Source organism: Marmota flaviventris, chromosome 2, assembly GCF_047511675.1.
Source record: "Marmota flaviventris isolate mMarFla1 chromosome 2, mMarFla1.hap1, whole genome shotgun sequence".
In the NCBI taxonomy this organism is placed as follows: domain Eukaryota; kingdom Metazoa; phylum Chordata; class Mammalia; order Rodentia; family Sciuridae; genus Marmota; species Marmota flaviventris.
Window position 1 is genome coordinate 87493427 of NC_092499.1, and position 26950 is coordinate 87520376.

The 26950-nt window shown below is 34.9% G+C and overlaps 1 protein-coding gene across 1 annotated transcript in view; it reads left to right on the forward strand.

Annotated features, from left to right (window-relative positions):
• Positions 1 to 5078: 5078 nt before the first annotated feature.
• Fam98b (family with sequence similarity 98 member B) overlaps positions 5079 to 26950 on the forward strand; it is a 30226-nt gene continuing 8354 nt past the window's right edge. The window contains exons 1-6 of the mRNA XM_027926084.2: positions 5079 to 5181; positions 13851 to 13996; positions 15486 to 15620; positions 19513 to 19691; positions 22086 to 22166; positions 23084 to 23200. Coding sequence (XP_027781885.2) covers positions 5111 to 5181; positions 13851 to 13996; positions 15486 to 15620; positions 19513 to 19691; positions 22086 to 22166; positions 23084 to 23200 — 729 coding nt within the window. The 5' untranslated portion in view covers positions 5079 to 5110. The remainder of the gene's footprint in view (positions 5182 to 13850; positions 13997 to 15485; positions 15621 to 19512; positions 19692 to 22085; positions 22167 to 23083; positions 23201 to 26950) is intronic.

Below are 26950 nucleotides of genomic sequence, written 5' to 3' on the forward strand. Positions count from 1 at the left end.
TGGTATCAAACTAAAAGCTTCTTCATAGCAAAGGAAACAATCAAGAACATGAACAGAGAGCCTACAGAAATGTGAAAAAATCTTCACTACCTGCACCTCAGATGGTACATTAATCTCCAGGATATACAAAGAACACCAAAACCTTAAAACCACAAACAAATAAACAACAACAACAACAACAAACCCAAATGACCTAATCAATAGTTGGGCTAAGGAAATGAACAGGCACTTCACAGAAGAAACACAAATGGTTGAAAAATATATGAAAAAATATCCCATATCTCTAGCAATTAGAGAAATGCAAATCAAAACTACACTGAGATTTCATTTCACCCCTATCAGAATGGCAATTACCAGGAATATAAGTAACAATAAATATTGGTGAGGATGTGGGGGAAAAGGTTTACTTACACATTGCTGGTGGGACTGCATATTGGAGTAACCTTTATGGAAAGCAGTATAGAGGATCCTTAGAAGATTTGGAATTGAATGACCATTTGACTCAGTTATCCCCCTCCTCGGTTAATACGCCAAATACTTAAAATCAGCATACTACAGTGATGCAGCCACTTCAATGTTTGTGCCAGCTCAATTCATGATAGCAGAGCTATGGAACCAACCTATGGTACCCTACAACAGATGATAAAGAAAATGTGGTTCATATGCACAGTGGAATATTAATCAGCCATAATGAAGAATATCATGTTAAGTGAAATAAGCTAGTCCCCAAAAACCAAAGACAGTGTTCTCTCTGATATGTGGATGCTAACCCACATCATTGGATTAGGCAAAGGGGAATGAAGGGAAGGGAAGATGGATGGGACTAGGAAAGACAGTAGAATGAATCAGACATAACTTTCCGATCCTTCATGAATACATGACCCATGTAACTCCACATAATGTACAATAACAATAATAGGATCCTAATTGGAAAAAGTTATACTTATTCTATGGATGTATAATATGTCAAAATACACTCTACTGTCATGTATATCTAGAAAGAACAAACAAATAAATAAATTAAAAAGAAAAGCTGCAATTCTGTGAGCTGCTACATACCACCAGTGGTAGTGAAGAAGAACTGGGCTTTGCCAGCTGCCACACAGGTGGACACTCCTTTGCTGTGATTGGCTGAACAGGAAAAGGGGCTTTTTTGGCTGCAGAAGCCTACAGCTTTCACAGGCCCCACCCACCAGTAGAAGCAGAGAAGTTTCAAACTCGGGTTTCACTGCTCAGTCAGAAGCAACTGTCCTCATAGAACGGCGAAATGACCTATGGGAGACTCGGGGGTGGGGGGGGGGGCACCTGCTCAGGCTCAACGTCTTGCAGGTTGAGTTTCTGATTTCCAGTATCTTACACATTGTGATGTGTTGTATTTTTATTTTCTTTCAGTTTAACATGATAATTTTCATTGTGATTTCTAGTTTGATGCCTGATTATTTATAAAGGTATTGCTTAAATTCCAGAAATCAAAAATTCGCTTTTTTTTTTGAATTTTTTTTTCTTCTTTTCTTATTGAGTCCCACTTTAATTAGAGATCATGCTCTTTAGGCTTTCAGTCTTTGAATGCGAAGAGACTTACTTTAGGATCTATTAAAACATTAAGTTTTATAAGTGATACAGCACTTGAAAAAATACATATTCTCATGTTTTGGGTGCAGTGATCTATGTATATCAATTAGGTCAAATTTATAAGTCACATTTTCCAAATCTTTTGGATAACTACTGAGAATTTCGACAGCTTGTTATATCATTAATGAGGGACATACGTTAAACTTTTTCCTCTGGCACTGTAGTTTTTAAAATTCATATATTTGGATGCTGGTTGTTAAGCAAATAGACATTTATGATTGTTAGAGCTTCCTGCTGTCTTGACCATATTATCATGAAATGCCCATACTCATCTTTCTCCATAATACTTCTTGCACTGATAACTAATTTTTCTGACATTGATATTGCTATCCAGCTATTATATGGTTTAATATTTTGTTTTCTGTTTTACCTTCTTTTAGACTTAATAAATATTTTGCATTATTCTATTTTCCCCTTAGTTGTCAGTTAAATAATATTTGATTATTCCTTTTCTGATTATCTTAATTATGTCAATATGCAATCTTGATTTACTACCACGAATTATTTATTTTACCACATCCTGGACAATGGAAGAGCCTACAATTCTTTAATCCTATTTGCTAACTCCCCCCAACCATTTCCCAATTCTCTCTATATTTTAAATTTCATAAGATATTACTATTGCTGGTTTCATAAGACATTACTATTAAAGAGTTAATATGTGCCTAATTTTTCACTTGCATATTTATCCTTTCCAAGAGCACTCTCCATTCCTTTTTGTATCATTGTGTTTTCATCTGGCATTTTTTTCTTTTTACCTGAAGAACTTCTTAATACTTTCTCAATATAGATATGCTTGAAACAATGTATTTCAGTTTTTATTTATTTGAAAACATCTTTATTTTCACCTTCACTTATTAAGGATATTTTTGCTGTGTGTAAAGTTACAGAACTGTAGTTATTTAGAAGATATTAAAGGTGTTATTCCATTGTTTTATTGCTCCCATTGTTTCTCTTGAGAGGTCAGCTTATGATTTTTGTTTTTGTTTTTTTCTGTAGTGCTGGGGATCAAGCCTAGGATCTTGTGCATGCTAGAGAAACATGCTATCACTGAGATGTATCCTCAGTCGGCCAGCTTATGATATGGTATTGAAGTTTGAGGTTTTTTTCCTCTAGCTGCTTTTAAGATTTTTCCTTTTGTTATGTTCAGTATTTTTACTGAATTGTGATTATTCTAAATTTCAAATTTTATAAATTGTGATTTTCTTTGTATTTGTTTGATTTGGAGTTAGCAGAGATCTTGGATTAGTGGTTGTTTTATCAAAAAATTTTGTTTAGAATCTTTATTTTTTTTTTTTTTGCTTCTCCATTTTCTCAATGTTTTTCATTTTGAATTTTAATTGTTCCATTTATGGTCTAAGACCTTTTCACATTTCTGTCATGCTTAAACAAAACAAAAACAAAAACCTTTGTCAGTGCTTCAGTTCTATTGTTTACATATTTTTAATGAAAACCTGCAGCAGAAAACTCAAGGTCAACATTAATGAAAAAAAGTTACCTCATTGCTATTTGTACTGGTTATTGAACCTAGAGGTGCTTAACTACTGAGCCTCATCCCCAGCCCTTTGTATTTTTGAGACAGAGCCTTGCTAAGTTGCTGAGGCTGGCTTTCAACTCTGGACACTTCTGCCTTAGCCTCCTGAGCTGCAGGGATTGCAGGCGTGCACCACCATGCCAGGCCTCTGGTATTAGATTTGTTTGTTCGTTTTGTTTTTTAATACCGGGGATTGAACCCAGGGCAGCTTAATCAACAAGCCACATCCCCAGTCCTTTTTAAAATATTTTATTAGAGACAGGGTCTTACCGAGTTGCTTTAGGGCCTCGCTAAGTTTCGAGGCTGGCTTTGAACTTGTGATCCTTCTATCTCACCCTCCAGAGTTGCTGCTATTAGATTTTTTTTTTTTTTTGTGGTGCTGGGGATTGAACCCAGGCCCTTGTGCATGTGAAGCAAACACTGTACCAACTGAGCTATATCTCCATCCCCTTGCTATTAGATTTTTACAGACACTTTTTGTCAAGATTACTAAGACTAATACAACCTCTATAGCTCTCCAATTCCTTGATGAAGATGATAATCACTGGCAACATTCATTCTCTCTCATTTGGGGATGAATTCAGATTCATTAAAGTGCAAGACATTTAAATCTTGCGGGACACTAAGTAACAGTATCGTGTAAGTAGTCATTATACATTATGAGCAAGCATCTCTCAGGGTATGAAACACATTTATGGGTAGGCTTTTTCTTTGAACACTGATTGGGAGGTGAGCGTATTATTGACTTTTACTGTGGCTAGGGATGCTATGTATTCTGCAATGTAGATGACAATCTTTTACAAGAATAATTAGCCTGGAGTGGTGATGCATGCCTCTAATGCCAACAACTATGGAGGTTGAGGCAGGAGTATTGCAAGCCAGACTCAGCAATTTAGTGAGGCCCTAAGCAATTTAGCGACACACTGCCTCAAAATAATACATAAAAACTCCTGGGGACGTAGCTCAGTGGTAAAGCACCCCTGGATTCCATCCCCAGTACAAAAAAAAAAAAAAAAAAAATCAATAGTTGTAAATAGTTGTATGTCTTACATGACTTTAATCTGTAAGAGGGCCTTCTGAGATACCCCTGTAGGTGATATATCTGCTAATAATAATCTGACCCAATATTCTGATTCCCTTTTACATATTAAAATCTAGGAATTTTGTTCTGTATTGTTTAGATAAAGATTGAATTTCCCATGAATGGTAATAAAGGGAATAGTGTATTTTGTTTTTTGGAACTTTATGGAGGGTTAGTCATAATTCTATAAATTGACATCCAGTACCTTACTCTGCTCTTGGTATTTTTGTTGCTTATACAATTCATATATTGTTTGCAATACACATAGCTTGAATACGTATTTGAAGTGATTCCACAGACAGAAACAAATATCTGGTCACTTCATTGGTCTTCTATGTTTCATAATGAAATAATATTTTTGTTATAAATTACCTTCCCTTCTATATTAAAATCGGAGCACTGCTGTGCATATTGATTTAGTAATTATACTTGTAAGTAGATGCTATTATTTAATAATTGTAACTCGAGATAATTATAATTTCATCTCAGGATTTTTGTTTCAAAAAGAGAGGTCTAAGCCGGGCTTGGTGGCACACATGGCTGGAGGATCTCAAGTTCAAAGCCAGCCTCAGCTACTTAGCGAGGTCCTAAGCAACTTAATATTTGATGTTTGATTTCAACATAAAGATTCCTTTTATTGCAATTATTTACTTTTTATTATTGTTTTAAGAAACTACTACTGTTATACAAAGCGGTTTTAGACTATCAATCAAGCGTGGACTTCCTTATGCCGGGAACCTTGGCGGCCTCGTTCAGAGGTGCACTTAGTAGTCACCGTCGATATCCTAACCGGAACCTTGGCGCTGTGACGTTGGTTTCCGGCGGTCTCTTTAGAAAGCCGAACAGCTTTGGGCCAAAGGACCATGAGAGGGCCGGAGCCGGGTCCCGAAGCTACCATGGAGGGGGACGTGCTAGACACACTGGAGGCTCTGGGGTAAGTGTTCTTGGGACTTTTCCCTCGAAAACGTAACCTTTTCTACCGTTTGGCTGCTGCAGCCTCCTCCCCGTCAATCTCCGCTGAGTCTGCGCGGCCCGGTGCAGGCCTCCTCAGCCTTGCTGCTTCCGGCGCCGACGGAGTTAATCGGGAGGCGGGAGAGAAATCCGTTTGGAGGGTGGAGCAGGGCCGGAGAGCTGGGGCGCGTGGCCCCCTTTTCCAAACTCTTTGCTTAGAAACTCTGCAGCCGGACCCGGCGGGATGGGCTGGCGTGGAGCCGGCGAGCTACCGCCGGTCTTGCAGGCACGCCCGTGCGGGCAGGTGATGTTTATGTTGACGTTGTTTTCGCGCCCGGGGGCGGTCCTGGAACTCGAACTGGGGCTGTGGACTCGTCTCCTACAGTGTACAACCCGGGACTTACTTGGGGCTCAAGAGTCAATCATTCCTGCATCTTTGACAGGAGAAAGCATTTTGTTTAGTTCAGTGCGAGTCCATGCATTGAACTATTTAATCCGTTCGCTAATACATATTTATGTGCTAGAAAAGGTTTTCGGATTATTATAAACTCACTTAGTCGTGGAAGGTACAAGGAGTCTCTTGCCTGCTGCTATTCACAATTCAGAGTACTTTTATGAGAACTTCCAGGGGTCGAGGTGGCAGTGTTGTTAACAGCTTGCAGGTGTCGGGGTCCTTATACTCCACAACATAACCTACGCTCATTCCGTTTTTCATCACAGCCCTTGCTCCTATCTTGTTTGCCAATTTGTCAGTCTCTTCAACTTCACTCTTGCTTTTTCTCCCTCCTCCTAAATCAGCTCCTGGAAAACTGGTACCTTCCGGGTTTTGTTTACTGCTGCGCTCCCAGCAACATCCCAGATTGGGGTCTGTCACGTGTATGGTGACTGAGTGAATGGGTGAATGAATGAAGACAAGTTCAAAGGAAACTTGCACAGAAGTAAGCATAGGACCAGATTATTTCAGAGTCCTAAAGATTCCTATTAAAAACCTAAAAAGCTTGTAGCAATCTGCATAGTCTTGCTGTGCTACATGCAAGGACTTCTTAATGGGGTGAGCTGTGCCTTCGCAGTACTGTGTAAAACTTGAAACCCTTATGTCCTTGATTTTTCTCCCCCAAACTGCATTTGTGCCTCTACCAACTGCTTCTTTAGTTGCACCCAGATAAAACCTACTCTGCTGTGACCCTGCATTAGAGAACTTTATGTTAGTAGCTCTTGAATAAATGTTTGTTTAATGAAGGAACAGTTAGTGATTATTTAAGAGGCATTTGTTTTTGTTTTTACTTATGTGCAATCCCTTGGAAATTCTTCCTTAACTTGATTAAAGAAGTAATGAAGACAAGAAGTTAAAATACTTCAAAGTGTTTAGACTCCAGTTTGATTGCCAAAGTACTCCCAATAAGAACAATGGGATCCTGTAAATCGTTTATGAAAAGAGGGAAAACAGTGTTTTTATTCCTTCTTTCATTCCTTGAACTTACTGTTTATATTTTAGTGTTTTGGAAAATGAAGTTTTCTGTAGTCTTGACTTTTATCAAGAAAAATTAGTTTCACGTTATTCAGTATGGGAAGTAAAAGAGTCTGCATACTATAAAATTGTTTTTTTTTCCTAGAATACCTGAGGAAAAGGGTTTGAAATGCGAATTCCATGATAATGAAATGTGAAAAAATAGTTTTTACAGTATATGTTATAATTTAATACTGTTTTCAAATGTCCATGTAAATAGTGACTAATGTATTTTCTATTGTGGTTTTAGACATTTAGGATACCAGTGAAGGTGCTTTAGTTTGTTGTATAAAGAAATTAATGGGAGGAACTAAAAGGGAATCTGATAAAGAATAATTTAATGTTATAGTATATTATGAATGAAAAAGGTTGGAATCACTCAGTTTCCTCATCTCTGAAATGAGTGTGTTGGAGCAGATGATTTCACAATAGTTCATGATTTTGTGGAACAGTAGATCTCAACCAGTAGGTCTTGTTATACATTAGAGTCATGTATGGAACTGGGAGCAGTGGCACCCTTCTGTAATCTCAGTGACTCTGGAGGCTAAGGTAGGAGGATCATAAATTCAAGGCCAGCTTTAGCAATTAGTGAGACCCTGTCTCAGAAAAAAAAAAAAAAAAACTCATGTATGGAGGTTGTGAAAAATGTTCCCCATTCTGGCAGATACCACAGCTGACTGAATGATCATCTGCAGAGGTGCAGTACAGACTTGAATATTTTTACAAAGCTTCACAGCTTAGATTGAGAGCTACTATTATAGAAGGTAACACAACTGTATGTTGAGCACTGTTCTGAGGTATTGGTGATGAACACAGTAGTCTTGGTTCTTGTCCCTGTTGGGCTTACAGTCAAGGGCAAAAACAGACAGGGTCACACAAATAATCATAAACTGTAACGAGGACTTCAAATGAAAGGAATAGTAATATTTTAGAAAGCTTAGTGGTAGGTTCCTGAGTAATTGACTTTTGGGACAAAATAGGAAGGGAGAATAGAAGTTAAGTACGTGATGGAAAAGGAGGATAAAGGTGTCCTTATAGTGAGAACAAAACATGAAGACCTTGAAGTAGGAAGGAGCATGTTGTATTAGAAGGAAAGGAAGTAACTTCATGTGGTAGGAAGGCAGAGTGCAAGGGACGCAGTGGTGGGAGATTGGAAGCAAGAGTCAGGTGAGGACTAGCACATGCAGCAACTTTTTAGGCTTTGTTGTAGATTTTATTCTTTAACAGCAATGGAATATGACAGAAGGGTTTTAAATAAAAAAGGGAGTGATTATATATCTATTTGGAAAGGTACGTCTCTCAGCAAATAAATTGGAGAATTTAGTGGCCTGAGACATTGTTTAGTGGCAGTGAATATGAAAAGAAGTAAGACTTAGTGAGTAATTGGGTATTAGATTTCAGGGATTCATTTCTTTAGTTAATATTAAGCACCAAAGTGAAATGACACTATAGAATCTAAATTGAATAGGAAATTAAGTGAAGAAAGGAGGGAGCTAGTAAATAGAATGTAGAAGGACCAATGGAATGGAAGTAGTGAGATCAAAGAGTAGTTGTAGGTGAGTAGTCAAAAAGGCAAGCTGGAAGGATAGATGTAGTAGGTTGTGGTGAGGGAGTGATGTGTTTGAATTTGTGATTTGGGAGGTGGAGTAGGTGTAGTGAAGGCAAGGTCCAGGAGATAGCTGATTGATATAAGGTAAAGAAGGTTGGTAAAAAGGAAATTAGGAAATTGCGAGTTCAGAGTACCAGATAGGATATACATATGGACTTTGAATAAACTTATTATAATGGCAAGAATACAGGTGGAGAGGAAAGGTGATAAAAGGGAATGTTGAGTGTCTAGGAGATTGATAGATGAAAAATACAAGTGGAAGAGGGTCGCAGATCTGACTGGCTAGACCTTTTGAGAGAGCAGGAGCAGTGATCTGGATACTGTCTTGGAAAGCAAGGAGGACAAAAACCTATCAACCAATCTTGTGCAATTTGAGAATAAAAATAAGGAAAGCTAGAGGTGGTAGGGATAAACTTTTTGAGTGATATTGACAAAATATGAGTTGTTTATGGGTGGAACACAGTGGAAGAGATGGGAAGCAGGTAGGGGTGGAGAGCTGAATCAGAGGCTCGACTAGTCAGGTTGGCAAATGACAGGGGAAAATACACAATCTCATGTTATGTTATCTGGTGAAAATAAACAGAAAGTAAGTAAGGCCCTGGATGTCTTTCTCTCTGAGGAAAGTGCCAGTATCCTTAATGGAAAGATGTGGATCACCTAGCTTGAAGTGGTGCCAGACTACTACCAATGGTTCCAGTAAGAGGCCCTGGTGGGAAGATAATCTAGGCTTAGGAGGGGTGTCACCAGTGTTTGGAATAACAATATCACTTTCCTAATAGGAAAGTATAGAACAAACTAAGAGCATGGCTATTCTCAGTAAATAGCAGAATTGCATTGGGAAATCAAAGCAAGCATGCAGTAGTAGTAGTGATAAGCACTAAACAGTTGCTAAATATGGCATAAATAGACTTGAATTCCTGCTGTAATTTCTCCTAATCTACAAGGGTAAAAACAATGAGCAGTGATGACAAACATTGAGAGATATTTAAGTGGAAAAAAAAAAAGTTTCTTAGTACTGTGCTGTTTAATGAGAGGTCTGTGGACCAGCAGCATTGATATCACCTGGGAATTAGGAATACAGAATCTTAGATCTCACTATTGCTCTGCTGAATTAGTCTATTTTAACAAGACCCTCAGGAGATCAATATGCATATGAAAGTTTAAGAAGCATTGCTCTAGTCTGATGTACTATTTCCTACTCTTATTCAATTATCTAGCAGAATATTTTCAGATACTTCTATTATGTAAAACAATTAGATATGTTTCTGAATGGCGACAGTTCAGTAGGGGAAGTAGGGATTAAGAACATAGGGCTGTAGCAATAGAGTGTATGGCTCAGTTCCTAGCCAGTTAGCTATGATTATGACAGTCCCAAGGAAGTTCTCTCTCTGTACTTCAGTTTTCTCATCTGTAAAATGAGGTTAAGAATAGTACCTACTCTAATAGGTATTATGGCAATTAAATGAGGTAATATATGCATAACACTTAGGGCTAGCCTAAGTAAGCAGTTTGTGTTAGCTACTGTTACAATTATTATTAGATATTCAGGTTTGTTAAATGTATTTATGTTTTCCTCTTTTTATTTTTCTTACTTGATTAGCTAAGGCATTAAATATTATGAATTTTTTCCTTTGGTGATTTGAGCAGTTTTTATTGAATTTGATAAATGGCATTTCAATGAAAACTGACTTACATCTACCAATATGAATTAGTTAACATTTATTCAGGAGTTTATGATTATTTTATTGCAGAAATGAAAGCAAATGGGGGAAATAAGACATTTACTATTAAGTCTCAATGAAAATCATTGTATGATATGGAGGAAGAGGTGAGACATAGAGGAAGCAGCCTTGGGCTGGGGGTGCAGTCCCAGTTCTGCCTTTTATTTGCTGAATCATCTGGGTCAGGTTAGTTGCTTAGTTTCCTTATAGGTGTTGACAGATGTTTGAGTTTATACGGAGTATTTGGGCTAAATTCATTTAAATCCTAATGCCATTGTTTATTTGCTTATTTTCTAGTCCTATAGAATTAGGATAATACCACCTCAAAGCATTGTTATAATGATTGAATGAATTATATATGACTAGCATTGTGCCTGGCCTGCTACTTAAGGCAGGTATCCTCACCTTGTTAAGTCTTAATTTCTTTACCTGCAAAATGGGAGTTAGAAAATATTCCCCATGTGATACAACTGGAGAATTCAGAGAAAAACAAATGCAAATGACTTAAACTTATGCAGAGACACATAGCCTTGCTTATAAAAGAAATGTAGATTAAAACTACATTGACCTACCACATAGTCAGAATTCCAAGTTTGATATTTTCAGTGAATTACCAGACAGTGATAGATACCTTGATAGTACAACTCCTGTAGAGGAAGATTTAATAATGTCTAACAAAATTATATATCTATATACTCTTTGATCCCCAAATCCCACCTTTAGGAATCTATCCCAAATATACACTGATGAAACTTTGCCAAATTATAATAACAAAATAGTAGAAACTACCAGGATATCCTCATTAGAAGCTGATGAAGCTATGATGTATTCAGACAGATAATACACAGCTGTAAAAATGATTGAAATTTATCTGTAAGTATTCATCTCTAGTAAATGCAAATATATGTATGAGCATGTATGTTTGAAGGAAGGAATAGAACAGTATTATCTTAAAAAGGAGAAAAACATATATGCTTGTATTATTTTAAAAACTATTATAGAAGTATAACCCCAAACTTGTAAATATGGTTACATGTTGGATGGGAGGCAGAGCATAGGCAATAGAATAAGATTAAGATTGTGAACTAGATTTGTGTGAATGTACCTTGTTTTGTAAATTAGACTTTAAATCCACAGAAATATATAATTATAAAGCAGAATTAAATAAAAATGAAATCAAAACAAAACAAATCCCAAGCTATGGAATCAACCCAGGTGCCCTACAACGGATGAATGGATAAAGAAAATGTGGTATATATACACAATGGAATATTACTCAGCCATATAAAGAATGACATTGTGACATTTGCTGGAAATGGGTGGATCTGGAGACTTAGCATAGCTAAGTGAAATAAATCAATCTGTAAAAACCTAAAGTCAGATGTTCTCTCTGATACGTGGATGCTGACACACAACAAAGGGGTGTGGAAAAGGATAGAAGTTCAATAAATTCGATAAGGGGAATTAAGGGAAGGGTGGAGGGACAGGAAATAGGAAAGACAATAGAATCAGTCTGACTTAACTTTCCTACATACATAAATAAACACACCACAGTGAATCTCTACATCATTTACAATCATAAGATTGGGATCCTAATTAAAATAAGATGTACTCCATGTCTGTATACATATGTCAGATTATACTCTACTGTCATGTATAACTAAAGAGAACAAATAAAAATAATTTTAAAATATTAAAAAATCCCTAAAAATTAAAGCACAATGAATCAAGTGTCTATTGGTATATTGAGTAGATGGAGTAATTGCCTGGAAATAAACTGTTTTTCTGTACAGTCTTAATGGAATATATTCTAAATGTAAAAAATTGGATTAATTGGACAGTTTACTTCTCAGATGTATTTAATTGAAGAATTTGTCCAATTGAAGAGTTTGTTTCCAGACATTTCTCTAAAATGTTACAATTAAAATTCAAACATTTTGTTAATTGATAGCAAATTGTTCTGGTATATACAGTGAAAGGGAATTGAAAGCATTATTCACACATTGTGCTACATAAATTCAGCCAGATATGAGTACAACATATCAAGGCAAATTCCTCTCATGGACTTGCACTTTCTGTTCTGTTTTTTGTTCCAATGGGACTTAATGTTTTGAGTGTATACACCAATAGGTGACATGAAACAGAAGTTGGGATTATTATGGTAACCTGAGCATGTTGGAATCCAAGGAGAGGCTGAATGTTATATGTAGCCCACTAATCGGAGTAATCTATGAATCAGAGTGAATGGTAGAACCAGACAGAGCTGCATATTGCAGAATAGACAGCAAGGTTTGGGCAGAGCAGTCACCAAAGAGCAGTCACCAACAGTTTCCAAATAAGCAATAGCTAATATCTGTAATATCAGATCCATATTTCCCTTTCTGGAACAGTGGCAATAACAGTGTATCTTAATAAATGCCATTGGGAGAGTGAAATAAAAATTTTCTCAAAAATAAAACCACTGAAAAGTTGAATTTGATTTACAGGGATTAATCACAGTTGAGGAATTTGACCCACAGGGATAATTAATTGATTCAAAAACTTAAACTATTTTCTGTAATGTTGTTAATATTGCTGGATTTCCTATTCTAAAACTAGGTAATTTATATCTATTTTATATCTAATGGGATTATGCAAATGTCATTAGAGTTTTCATTTTAAAAGAAAATAAATATAAAACAAGTAAAAACCTCACAGTTGCAAATTCAGATTGGAAATAGCAATATGTATTCCTGATTTAATTTCTCTTAAAAAGACATACAGGGGTTAGGGGTATAGCTAAGTGGTAGTATGCATGCTTAGCTTGCCCAAAGCCCTGGGCTCAAACTCCAGTAACCCTTTCCCTCAAATATGTGGAAACAATGACTAATGTGTAATAACAGATAATATACTCTAAATGCCATTAAAAAGGGACTCTTGGAGGGACTCTTGGAGAGATGTCTGACTACAGCAGGACTAGGGCAGGAACATCTTGTCATAGAAAGCAAGGAAAGTATTTAAAGACTACTAAGGATAAGTCATAGGACTCACTGGCCATATGAATGGGCTCCTACTAATGAGAGTTAGAACAATTTAAATATCAATAACTGCAGTAGATTAAAACATATCAAATACATTAAAATTGTGAGGTTATGACATTTTAAAAAGTTGCAGAAAGAACAATAAAAGAAAATTGATATCTAATTCAATTAAGATAATAAGGTATTTTGAAACTTTAAGGTTCCTGTCAAATACATTTGCAAAAGTATTTAAAAGTATAAAATTGTGAAGTGAAAAAAATGATTTAGGTTAAATTGATCTCATAGGTATTTTTCAGGTTTAGGTTTTTGAAATTTAAAATTTGCGCCTGTATTTTTTTTCACTATAAATCTTATTTTTGGAACTAGTATAAAACTGAAAAAATTTCTATTATCTGACTTTGTATTATCTGTAATATTGACAATTGTTAGATAGTTTTATGGTAAAATGTTAAAATATGGGGGAAAAAGCCAAATACTATTTGTATAGAGTAAGAATTGGCAAACTATTTCTGTAAAAGGCCAGATAGTTAACATTATAGGCTTTACTGATCAATTACCTGGTTATAACTGCTCACATCTGCCGTGGTAGTATGAAAGCAGCCATAGACAATTCCGTAAATTAGTATTTTTATTCCCTGTGTTCTAATATCACTTTATGTATCGAAACAGATAGCATATAATTTTATATACATGTAATCTCTAATTTAAATTTCATTCCTAAGCCTGAATAGGCCTTGATAGAGAATATTAGATTTTTTTTCTTTTCTTTTTTAATTGCCTTTTCTTCCTTTCTAGGTATAAGGGACCACTGTTAGAAGAACAAGCCCTTACCAAGGCAGCAGAAGGTGGACTGTCTTCACCTGAATTTTCAGAGCTCTGTATTTGGTTAGGCTCTCAAATAAAATCATTGTGCAACTTGGAAGAAAGTATCACTTCAACTGGTATTGTCATTTAGTTTTATTTACCTTTCTATTATTAGTAATAAAATAAACTGCTAGCTCATAATTTATAATTTTATTAATTATGGGATCACAGTAGAAAGAAAAATTGCTAATGGGGAGAAGTTCAGTATGGGATATTAAAAATCTTGATTTGAATTTTATGGTAATACAAAACTGATTCTCAAATTTGATGTAAAATTATGAATAATACTATTTATCTGCCGTGTTGACTCTAGTATTGTTCTTTAGCAAAAAATAGTCTGAATTTGGTTATTTAAAAAATTGTTTTAATATGACTCAGTTTTGAACTAATTTTATATATATGTAATCTCTAATTTAAATTTTATTCCTAAGCCTGAAACTCAGGGCATGTATTTATATAGAAATACTTTTATAAAAATATGCCCTGACTCAAAGCTTGTTCAATTTATTATCATCTTGGTAACTGGAGTCCTTGTGGATCTTTTTTTATTTTATTTTATTTTTTGGTACCAGGGATTGAACTTGGGGGCACTCGACACTGAACACATCCCCAGCCCTATTTTTTGTATTTTTTATTTAGAGACATGGTCTCACTGAATTGCCTTGCTGAGATTGGCTTTGAACTGTTGATCTTCCTGCCTCAGCTTCCTGAGCTGCTGGGATTACAGTCATGGACCACCCACCTGCCCCTGCCCTCTCTCCTCCCAATCTTTGGTATAATTTCAGACAGTGTGAGAAAATAAAACATGAAAAACTATTGGGCATTTGCTAGGGAACAAAATAGTCTTCCCTTCTAAAGCTGTCCTTTGAAATTATTTTTTTCCTTGCCAAATTTAACAGAAGTTGGGCTGGGAATGTAGCTCAGTGGTAGAGTACTTCCGTAGAGGGTTCCATCTCTAGCACTGCAAACACAAAAGAAAACAAGCAACAAATTTAACAGAATTCCTGTGAAACAAAGTAAAATATGTGAATTCAAAACAAGGCACAAGTTCCTACATAATTACATTGCGAATTAAAGATAATGAAACTTAATTAAATGATTGCATTTAATAATCTGGTTAGAAATAAAAAAGAAATGGGTAATTTACTTTGAAGCCAGTTACAATAATTGTAGATCTAATAATGTTTTAAGTGTTTCAATTGCTAATTCCAAATATTTCCAGTTTACCTGATTTTATGGAGAGTTCATTGGACAAAACTTGTCAGAGATTTAAATATAAGTGTTTGCAATCTTGTTATTACAGATGTTCTTAAATTGATATTTTTGTTCTTAAATTTAAGCCTAAACACTTGCGCATGTGTGTACACACACACACACACACACACACACACTTTGTATAGAAATTAGTTGCCTTAACCTAAGCTTTGTAGTTACACATCTAAGGATTAAATGTGAAAGTGAAAATTTAGAATTGAATGTAAAATTGAAATTAATGAGGTAGATTTCATAGTATTGGATTGTATGGTAAGTACTTAGTAAATGTATTATGATTTTTCTTTTTTAAAGGGAGAGATGACCTAGAGAGCTTCCAACTTGAGATAAGTGGTTTTTTAAAAGAAATGGCATGTCCATATTCTGTTCTCATATCAGGAGATATTAAAGACCGTTTAAAAAACAAGGATGACTGTTTGAAACTTCTATGTAAGTTATATTTCCTTGGACATTTAAATGCATGTGTTTGATCTGGTTTTGTTATTTTCAAGCCAAAATTTATGCAGTTTCATTAATGAAACATTACTTATTTTATCTGTTGAAAATGTTTTAGTATTTGACTTAAAATATGATGTCTCAGATGTTTGCATAAATAAATTTAAGAAATTCTACGAGTATATCCTCTAACACTTGGGATATTATGGTTAATATAGAATGCCCTATGTTTGTACTTTCTATTTCCTTCACCTTATTCCTCTCTTAGCATTTATGACTAGATGTGTAAAGTTGGTGATCTCCAAGGTCCTATTTAATTTAAAACTCTGGGAACTAGACTGCTAAGGAGATTATGAGATCTCATTTTAGTGATAGGCATTGAATGATAATCTGTTCAAAAACATTTATTGATCACCTACTCTTGTACCAAAAACTGTTATAGGCACCAGGAAGATGTCAGTGTTTTTTTTTTTTTTTTTAAGAAAAGTTTGTATAGTCCTTTTTGATTATAAAAATACATGCTCAGGAGGAATGTGATGGGGTGTTAATGTTTATGGATACCAAGTTTCACTGGGGAAGATGAAAAAGTTCTGGAGATTCATGGGATAATGGCAATGCAATAATATAAATATACTTATTGTTACAGAGCTGTATGCCTAAAAATGGCTAAAATGGTAAAGTTTTAAACTTACATGCTGATGGTATAAGTCTTAGAAAGTAGACAAAATTGTAAAGAAGAAAATAATTTATAACTTTACTACCTAGAGAGAATTATGAATACTTTTGGTGTATTTTCTTTTGGTGGGGCGGGTACTGGGGAATGAACTCAGGGTCATTCGACCACAGAGCCACGTCCCCAGCCCTATTTTGTATTTTTGAGACAGGGTCTCACTGAGTTGCTTAATGCCTTGCTTTTGCTGAATTGGATTTGAACTCTCAATCCTCCTGCCTCAACCTCCGAAGATGCTGGGATTACAGGCTTATGTCACTGTGCCTTGCAACTTTTTGGTGTATTTTCTTACACACACACACACACACACACACAGGAATGATTGAGAAACTGTTACAGATGCAGTTCCTTTTCCTCTTCCCCTCATTTAATGTATTATTTTACTCTTCATTTCCCCCTCACTTCCTGTTGTTATTATTTTGTGGTACTGGTGATTGAATCCAGGACCTTGTGCATGCTAGGCAAGTGCTCCTTTTATTTTATTTTATTTTGAGACAGAGTCTCGTTAAATTACCAATGTTGGCTTTGAACTTGCAATCTTCCTGCCTCAGCCTCCCAGGTAGCTGGGATTACATGTGTACTCCACTATGCCCAGCTTATTTTTTTTTTTTTTATCAAATTGATTTAAATTAACTATATTACTTTTTATTGGCATAATATTTTTAGTTAATAGATTTCAAGTTTGGAGGTATTTGAATTTTTTTTCTATTTTAAAACAATTTGTGTTTCTGGTTACTTAGACAAAGACTATGAACATTTAAAAAAATCTCTTGTCTAGTTATATTGCCATATTTTGCTTCAGAAATCAATTCACAGTCTTACCAAAATTTACTCTTTATCTTTAGTTTAACTGAAGTATAGTTATAGTTAGCTGTTTGAATCATATTTAGTCATATAATAATCTTGCTGTTGCTCCTGGAATGTTTGTAGTGTGCTTAAAATAAAAAGGGCTAAATTCCTTCCTATGGGAAAAGCTTTAATGAATCAAGAGGAAAACATGAGAACTTCACTAGAAAAATGTATAAAGTATATAAGACGTGAACATGTATTCTAAAGAAAAAAAATTTTTTTTTTTTTTTTGTACTGGGAATTGAACCCAGGGGCACTCAACCACTGAGCCACATCCCCAACCCTTTTTAAGATATTTTATTTAGAGACAGGGTCTTGCTGTGTTGCTTAGGGCCTTGCTAAGTTGCTGAGGCTGGCTTTGAACTCGCAATCCTCCTGCCTCAGCCTCTTTGGATTACAGGCGTGTGCCACCACACCCTGCAAGAAAAAGAATTTTAAAATTGCATATAAAGTGAAAAGATGCACAATGTTTTTTCAAAATCAAGGCATTATAAAAATAAAATAATACAAGTGTGTAGGATAACAAATTCTTATATACTGTAGACATGCTATGGGGGTCAAATAACTGGTGTAGCCTCTTAGGAGGACAGCTTTTCAAAATCATAGTTAAAAACTTGCCTCTCTTTGACCTGGTAATTCATTGTCTCTGAATACATATCTAATGCCCTAAATATTGAAAGATAAATGAAAAGGATGTTTATTACAACATTGTGATATCAAGAAGACTGGAAACCTGAGTGTCCACAAATAGTTAAATGGGGATGGTGCATTTATGCAGTGATATCACAACCTAGTCGTTAGGAAAAATGAAAATAGATCAAATGTGCTTTTATGGAGTAATCTCTGAGATACATTAGTAGTAAAAAGCAACATAGAACATGCATAATTTACTGTGGTGGGAAGACAACTTACTTTTTCCCTATATTGTTTATACTCTGCATAGGTTAGTTTCATAAGTACTAGACTAAACTCTTGATTGAACTATTGCTTAGAGCATGCTTCTGCAGAACAAATGCAGACTTCCAAAGATACATTTCTGAAGAACTAGTAATCTCTTTTAATGAGGTTTTTAAATCAGAGGGTCCTTAGTGTAGTCCTCAACAATGAAGTATGGTAGATACTGGTTGTAACTTTTTGGTATTTGGCTCTTTAGACTGTAATATGTAGATTGCATAGAAAATTAGTGTTTTTTCTCTCTCCATGAGAGCCACCTTGACTCTAAAACAAACTACACAGATGTCCAACTTCTGCTTCATCTCTGTTCATTTAGAATCTCTGAGGATGGGATCTTGGTATCTATATTTCCTAGATATTGTGTTCTCAGCTGAATTTGAAACTGCTATATTAAATTGTGGCTTTTGTGTATTGTCAATTTTAACTAAGGACCAAAACAATATCATAACTGTTGTAGTGAAAAGTTAATTTAAAATAAGACTATCCATCAAAGATTTTTTAGTAATTTTCTTAAATATGGCTTTTGAAAGAATAGAATAGAATAGTGAAAAGAGAGGGAGTTGTGAACAGCTTCATGTGGTCTTTCCTGACTCACATTGTTCCGTCCATGTATAGATGAGTTAGAGCTACACATTCTCTCCTAGCCCAGTGCTTTGTCATAAGAGAATGTGTTAGTAAAGTCTCATACATTCTTAATTTTTTGGTAGGTCTTTTCTACTGGATTTTAAACTCTTTAAGGGTAGGCAGTCTCTCTGATGTTACAACTCCATTGTATACACTGTGCCTGACTCAGAACAAAATGTGTAGGTACATTGAAATAGCATTGTAGATCATTTACTGTATTAATTAAAATGGAACTGCAGCCAGCTAGTGCAAAATCAAGGAGAATATAATAAGTCATTCATTCATTCCTCTTTTACCTGATGGTATTAAATAAATTCATTTTCATTTTTATTTTTAGTGCCCCCCCTTTTTTACTCATTCATTTATTCAAACTAAGTCTTAGAGTAAATCTATACAGGTAAAATAGATGAAAAGTGAAGCTTCTCCTTTGGAGGGACGTGAAGCCTTGTATGCTTGACTCTAGAGGGAGCTGCTCAGGCTTCTCCAATGTGAAAAACAATTAGCCATTTAAAGTACAGTATAAATTTGAAAGAGTATTTTATGTAGCTTTAGGTAAGTTGTGTCCCATTCACCTCTGCTGCCTTAACACAGTTTACTGTGTTCTGCAAATGTTGGTATTGCTCTTTGGTTCTTTGTAAGGGAATATTGGTTTTCGTATTGTTGATACTTATTTTATTTAAGATATTTGGTGCAGATAATAACATTTGTTTTAACCTTTTTTTGTTATAGTATTTTTAAGTACAGAACTTCAAGCTTCACAGATATTGCAGAAGAAGAAACGTAAAAATTCTCAGTTAGATAAAAACAGTGAAATTTATCAGGAAGTTCAAGTTATATGTGATTCTCTTGGTGTTCCCAAGTCAACCACTTCAGACATTCCACTTATGCTAAACCAAGTGGAGTCAAAGGTATTGTATTTGTTTTATTTTTATTTTCTCCAAATTTAGCTAAATACTAACATATAAATGCTGAATTAAAATGAAAGCCTTTCCTTTAAGAGTAAAATATACATTATCATTTCAAGACAAATTTGTCTTCATATAAACTAAATTTTGGATTTGGACTTAATGTCCATGTGACTTAATCTGCCTATAGCTAATATTTAAGAATCATATCTTAACATGTGAGTGCTGTTAGGCTTGGCTAGAGTTTGCCATAATAGAAATAACTTTTCAAATTTAAAGATTCTGTTACTAATCAGTGATATAATACAGTATAATGAAAGAAGGATAGTTTTTCTGTAAAGTCAAAAGAGAAACTAAACTTTTTTCCCAATGGATGTTACAGTGGGGTTTCTTTGGCTCTGAGTAAAATGTTTTTTTGTTGACAAGTGTTTAGTAAGTGACTATTACATAATGAATGTATAAATGAGTATTCTGACAGAATAGTTAAAGACAAGTACAAATCTCATACCTCATGCTTTTTCCCTTTTAATGGTCTTCTGGCCTATTTACCTAAAAAGGCTTTCTATACCACTCACTTCCTATTAAAACTAAAAATTTCTCTATTTTCTTTCTTCTACTGTGATGTGTGCCCAGAAGACAACTTATTATCATTGGGGGAAAAATTTTTACAATACAGTCTAAAGCTGTTCAAAGGTATAACAGCAAATAGGTATCATTTATTGTTCTAAATGCTTATATGTATAACTCATCTAATTCTCATATTACACATGAGATAATAACCTCTATGGGAAAAAACTGAGGTATTGAAAGATTTAATAATTTAAATAAGCAAGTTTCCAAGTAGTGGTAAAAACCTGAGGTTTGAACATATGTAGTCACTTTCCAGAGCCTATGATCTTCACTCACTCCATATCAAGGAATGAATATCTGAGGGTGGCTACATGTAGGAAACTATATGTGTACATTCAGAATCCCTCTGGAGTGAGGAGTTAAAACCTGGTGCATGCCTTAATCCCAGTGACTTGGAAGTCTAAGGTAGGAGGATCAAAAGTTCAAGGCTAGCCAAGCAAGGTCCTAGGTAACATTGTGAGACCCTGTCTCAAAATAAAAAAGGGCTGGGGATATTGCTCAGTGGTTAGGTGCCCCTGGGTTCAATCCCCAGTACAAAAATAAATAAATAATGTATAAAATAACATAAAATTGACATTACTTACCATGATTGGAATTTGTAGAAATGACATATTTTAAGAAAATAATTAATTCCATAAGATATGTAAATATCAGGTCAATATCATTGGTATAGAGGTAGATTGCTACTAAGCTAGTGAAGCTTAAACTCTGGGGTCTCATTTGCATAGGTACTTTCTAAGCTAATTTAAAATATGACTTTCTAGATATAATTTGCATGTCATGAAATTCATTTCATCTTAAATATATAATCAATGAATTTTAGTATATTTACCAGATTGTACAACCATCTCTAAAATCTAATTTTAGAACACTTCCATCACTGTGAAAAGAAACCTCATGTTCATTTACAGTCATTTCCTATTACTACCCCATCTTCCAATGTGATTTTGAATTATTTTTCTTCAGGAGTGCCCCCAACATTAATTAAATAAGCTTCATTCTCCTTAAAATCTGAACTGCTCCTGATTATCTTCTGTTACTACCTTATAACTAAGAAACTTTAAATATTTCATTTATTTTTGAAACATTTTCTTTAGCTAGTGAAAGATTCTCTAGTTAGGAAGGTGAGCCTACTTAGGCTGTCATTCTGTGGTCGTTTTATTCAGGATAGATTATTATTATTGGATAGCTCCTGATACTACTAAAGAAAAAGTAAATGCCAAATATCTTGCTTACCAAAATAAATGTTTTAAGTAATTTAAATCAGTGACTTTGAAAAAGTAATGAAAATGTGTATGTGGTAACAATAATTGACATTTTTATATTGTCTTGCTGAACAATGAAACCAGAATAAATACAATTAGAATGTGCACATAGTATTTGAGAAAAATCAGTATGCTTGTTAAATGTGTAAGTATCCTCTTTGAGAATTTACCAGGAAGTAAGAGGTTGCCATCTTAAGAAGAAACTCCAAAATTATTTCACATAAGACCCAATTTCTCATAGTAGAACCCTTTAATAAGTACCTTAGTCTCTGTACACTATTTCTTCTTATTGGAAAGATCTTCTGTAACTTGAATCAATATAACTGGTGCTTATTTGAAAAAGATAGTAATGGTACTCTTTCCTGATTTGTGAATGTGTATTTTAATTATATCACTTTAACATTTTATTTATTCTCTAATGTTCAAACAACACTCAAACCAGAATAAGCTTGTTTTTAAATTAAGTATATACATTTTCACAATTTTTTGTATTTACTTTTAGGTAAAGGATATTCTCTCTAAAGTCCAGAAAAATCATGTGGGAAAACCACTGCTAAAAATTGATTTAAGTCCGGAACAGGCGGTAAATCTTCTTTTCTTTTTAGTTTGGTGCATATGATTGTATTAGTTAATTTTTTGTTACTACATTGAAATACTCAAGTCAGAATAACTTTATAAAGAAAAGAGCTTTATCTATCTCAGTCTTAGAGCCCGAATGTCCAGACAGCATGGTGTAGGCTCTTGCAAGGGCTGCCTCTTGGCTTTGTAACCTAATGATTGCAAGGATGGTAGTTGAAGGGAGATATCACATTGTCAAACAGGAAGCCGGAGAGGCTGGGGTCCCACAGTCCCTCTCAGGGGCAACCCCAGTTGACCTAAGGATCTTCTACTAGGCCCTATTTTTTAATTCTCTTACTGCTTCCCAATACTGCCAACCTTCAGATAAAGTCTCCAACACAGGAAACTTTGGGGGGTGGGGGGGCAAATAATATATGAACCATATAATGACTTAATTTTGTAAACGGACATTCAGGTTTTACAATGCATAGCATGCATGTTATTTTGGAGAATCAAAATGGATTGATATTCTAGAGTAATATATATAAACATTTCTTCAGTCAAATTATTAAGTGAAAACATACCTGGTCAAGAATATTGAAATTGCCCAATCTGTTAGTGTAGTTATGATTTCAAAAAGATAATATTTTTAAAGCTGATGAGAAGAGAAATTACTGGTATATTTTTTCTATATTGGTCCATACTACATGGAAAGTAGAGTTTTTACTTAATATGTTTAATTGAAGATAAACTTGTTTAATATCTTCTGAATATCATAAATGTTCTATCAGATGTTCATTACTTAAATAATTCACCACAAAGTCTAAAGGGAATTAGAAAATGGTTAAGTATAGTATACTTTGAATTAGTAGGAAGTACTTAATTCTTAGGTTTCTGTGTAGAATGAGTCTGAAGTTTATGATTTTGTTCCAAATTCCTTAGGAACAACTGGAAAGAATTAATGATGCCCTTTCCTGTGAATATGAATGCCGCCGCCGCATGTTAATGAAACGATTAGATGTGACAGTGCAGTCCTTTGGATGGTCTGATAGAGCAAAGGTAAGGCTGTTTTCCCATTTGTATCCTGTAGGTGGTATCCTGTGACAGCTCTTCAAGATCTTGTTTGCTATTATGCAACTAACTGTACCACATTTGTTCCTTATCACTAATCTGAACCACATGTCTAGGTCAACTACTGGTCTCTTATATAAAATGATCCTAGTCTTGCACAAATTCCTGTTTGCAAAAACTTAATTTTTCCACAGGCGTTCATATTTGTTTTAAATTCATAGATGGTGTGATTTATGTCAGAATATGCCATTGCAAAGGAGGCATCCTATGAGATAATTAGTAACTTATTAAGAAAGTAGAATATAGGAATGGGACAGATCGTACTGATGCCTGAACAGTTCTTAAAAGTTTCTTAAAACTGGGTAGGTGGGGTATGTGTTTTATTTGAAAAGGAGGTTTCAGGAGAGGGGAATTCCCATTTATGAATCCCTTCAGAGAGCTTTTTAGAAAGCGTCTCCCATCACTCCCATTTTAGGTGTTTAATTTGTATTCAGATTTAGTTTGGGATCCTCCCTATTATGGTTTAGATATTAGGTGTTCTCCAGAAGCTCACATGTGAGACAATGCAATAAAGTTTAGAGCTAATATGATCAAGTTATGAAAACCTTAACCTGATCAGTGTCTGGGTCCCCTGACAGAGATTAACTGGGTGGTAACTGTAGCAGGTAGGGTATAACTGAAGGAAGTGGGTCTTTGGGGTATTTATTTTGCCCCTGGTCAAGAGAGCTCTTTCTCTCTGCTTTCTGATGCCATGTTCTGAGCTGCTTTCCTTTGCTATACCCTTCCATCATGAGATTCTACCTGCCCTTGGGCCCCAAAGAATGGAATTGGCCATCTGTGGACTGAGACCTCTGAAACTATGAGCCCCCAAATAAAAGTCTCCTCCTTTAAAATTCTTGTCAGATCTTTTAGTTATAGCAGTGAAAAAGCCGATTAAAATATCCCTAACCTAACTTGCATCACAGCCTGGATACTTTCCAGGCAGTAAACAGGGACAATTATAGAACTTACCTTCTTTCAAGGATCACCATTCTAGACTCCTTGTTGTCCACTATCTGAAAGTCATTTGTACATATGAATTACCCAGTTTTAAAAATTTATTTCATGTCGAAGGGTAAATCTGGTTGGTACCTGTTACTTGATGCAAGTGAAGTTCAGGTATTATTTTCATTTTTTGAATTAAGTGGGTAGTTCTTCTGTTTTGTGTTAATATCAGTTGGGGCTGCTTATGTAGGGCTTTGTTTTGGATATGGTTTGCCCCCCAAGTGGGCATGTGCTGGCATCTTGATCCCCAGTGTGGTGGTGTTAAGATAATGAAACCTTTAAGAAGTGGGACCTAGTAGGGCTGGTGTTGAAGCTCAGTGGTAGAACACTTGGCTATCATGTGTGAGACACTGGTTTCGATTCTCAGCACCACATATAAATAAATTAAATAAAGTCCATTGACAACTAAGAAAATATTTTAAAAAAGAAGAAGAAGAAGAAGTGGGACCTAGTGGAAAGTAATTAGATTATCCACCCTCTTGAATGGATTAGTGCTGGTCTTGAGTGGGTTTGGTCTTGCAGAAGTGAATTCATTTTTGTGAGAATGGGTTGTTGTAAAGCAAGGCCACCCCATGTACTTGGTCCCTCTGCACACAGCTATTTCCATTTGGCTTATTTGCCATGTTGTGATATAGCTAGTGGGGGGCAATGCTGTTTGGACTCTCTACTCACCAGAATTGTGAATCTAATAACCCTCTTTATGCTTTATCCATTCTCAGGTATTTTGTTTTAGCAACACAAAACTAATACATGTAGCTTCTTTCATCTCATACCTGGCCTGGAATGATCAAGATGATTGTCTCACGTGTATGTGTCCTGACTCTGTTGTAGTACTTCCATTCTCCTCTTGGTTCTTGGCGGTCTCTCTCTCTCCATGTAGAGTGTTAGTTTTCTACAGCTGCTATAACAAATTGTCATAAACTTAGTAGCTGAAATAACACAAACTATTACAGTTCTGGAGACCAGAAGTTCTAAAATGAAGGTATTTACAGGATTGCAGACCTCCTGGATGTTTTAGTGGAGAATGTGTTTCCTTACATTGCCTGGCTTTTACATGCCACCTGCATAGTGTGGCTTTCACCCTAATCTGTCTCAAAGTGAGTAGCAGAATCTGATCTTCTAGTCTTTCTCTCTGTCTTTGCTTCTGTTCTCACATCATCTTCTGTCTCTGATACACTTCTGTCTCTCTTTTTAAGGATATTTATGATTATAATACAGATTAATTTTTCATTCTTAAGATGCTTGTCTTAATTTCATCTGCATCTACAAGGTAATATTCCCAGGTTCTGTGGATAAGGATATACAGATGTCTAATTTTTTTAATTGAATTTTATTTTTCATGCATTATATTTCTACAAAATGGTGGTAGCTTTTTTTTTTCATCGTAAGAATACTTATAAAAATTAAGTCTTCTAATGAGTATTTAGTATTTCTGTTATATTTTTGTCTCCCAGAAACTTGTGTCTTCTTATTGCAAACTCATCTGTTTATATGGCTATCATTGGCTGCTCCTCTGTTTTCTGGACATCATGACCTGCTATTTCACTGATCCCTCCCTCACTCCCTCATTTTGCCATAGTAAATTTACAAACAACTTGTTAATACAGAGTGTATAGGACATGATTTTTCTGAATCCCAAATTCTGAAAATGTTTGTTCTGCCATCACATTTGATTTTTTTGATGAATATAAAATTCAAAAATAAATTTTTGTCTAAGAATATTGAAGGCATTATTTCAGTTTTTTCAAGAACTTGGTACTGCTGTTATGAAAACCAATGTCATTTGCTGTTGTTTGGATAACCTTTTATTTTTCTCCAGACTCTTGGGCTCTTCATTCATGCAGTTATGAAATTTTATAATGTATGTTGGTTTGAATCTTTTTTTATTCATTACACCAAACACTAGCTAGGCATTTCAATCTGTAGATTCTTTTAGCTTTTATGTATTCTGTATTAATTTCTTCCCTTTTATTCTCTGAAATTCTTGTTAGTCAGATAGTGAACATCTGGTAGATCTGCTTAAGATGCTTTTTTTCTCTCTCATTTTCTTTCACTTCCTTTTTGATTTACTTATTGGAAATCTTTTCAATTTTATTTTGTACCTAGTGTTGAATTTTTGTTTCTACCATCATTTTTAAATTGTCACAAATTCTTTTTTGATTCTTTGGGTTTTTTTTTTTTTTAATATCTTTATTGTTTAGTTGTAGATGGACAATACCTTTATTTATCTTTATGTGGTGCAGAGGCTCAAATCCAGTGCCTCACATATGCTAGGTGAGTGCTCTACCACTGAGCCACAGTCCCAGCCCCTCGGGGTTTTATTAAAAAAATTTTTTTTTCTTATTTTTGGATGTACTGGCTTCTTGAATGCAGGTGAGAACTTTTTTTATTTTGGAGTTTTTGTTATTATTATTTTGCCTTCAATTTGTTCCAGGGTGATTTTTTTTTTTTTCATTTTTTTCCCCTTTTGATCTCATACTGGTGACTTTTTTCAGCTGGATGGTGGTCCTTGGTTGTCCATAAGAAAGAGGAACAGAAAATCAGATTGGAAACTATAGTCATTGATAAGGATTATTAACATCAGGCTTTGAAGCTGGCTGTTGTGCTGTGGCACTTTTGACTTTAGCATGTCTTTGTAGCTGCCCTTTTTTTTTTTTTTTTACAAGAAAGGAAACTTCATTTTCCTTATACACC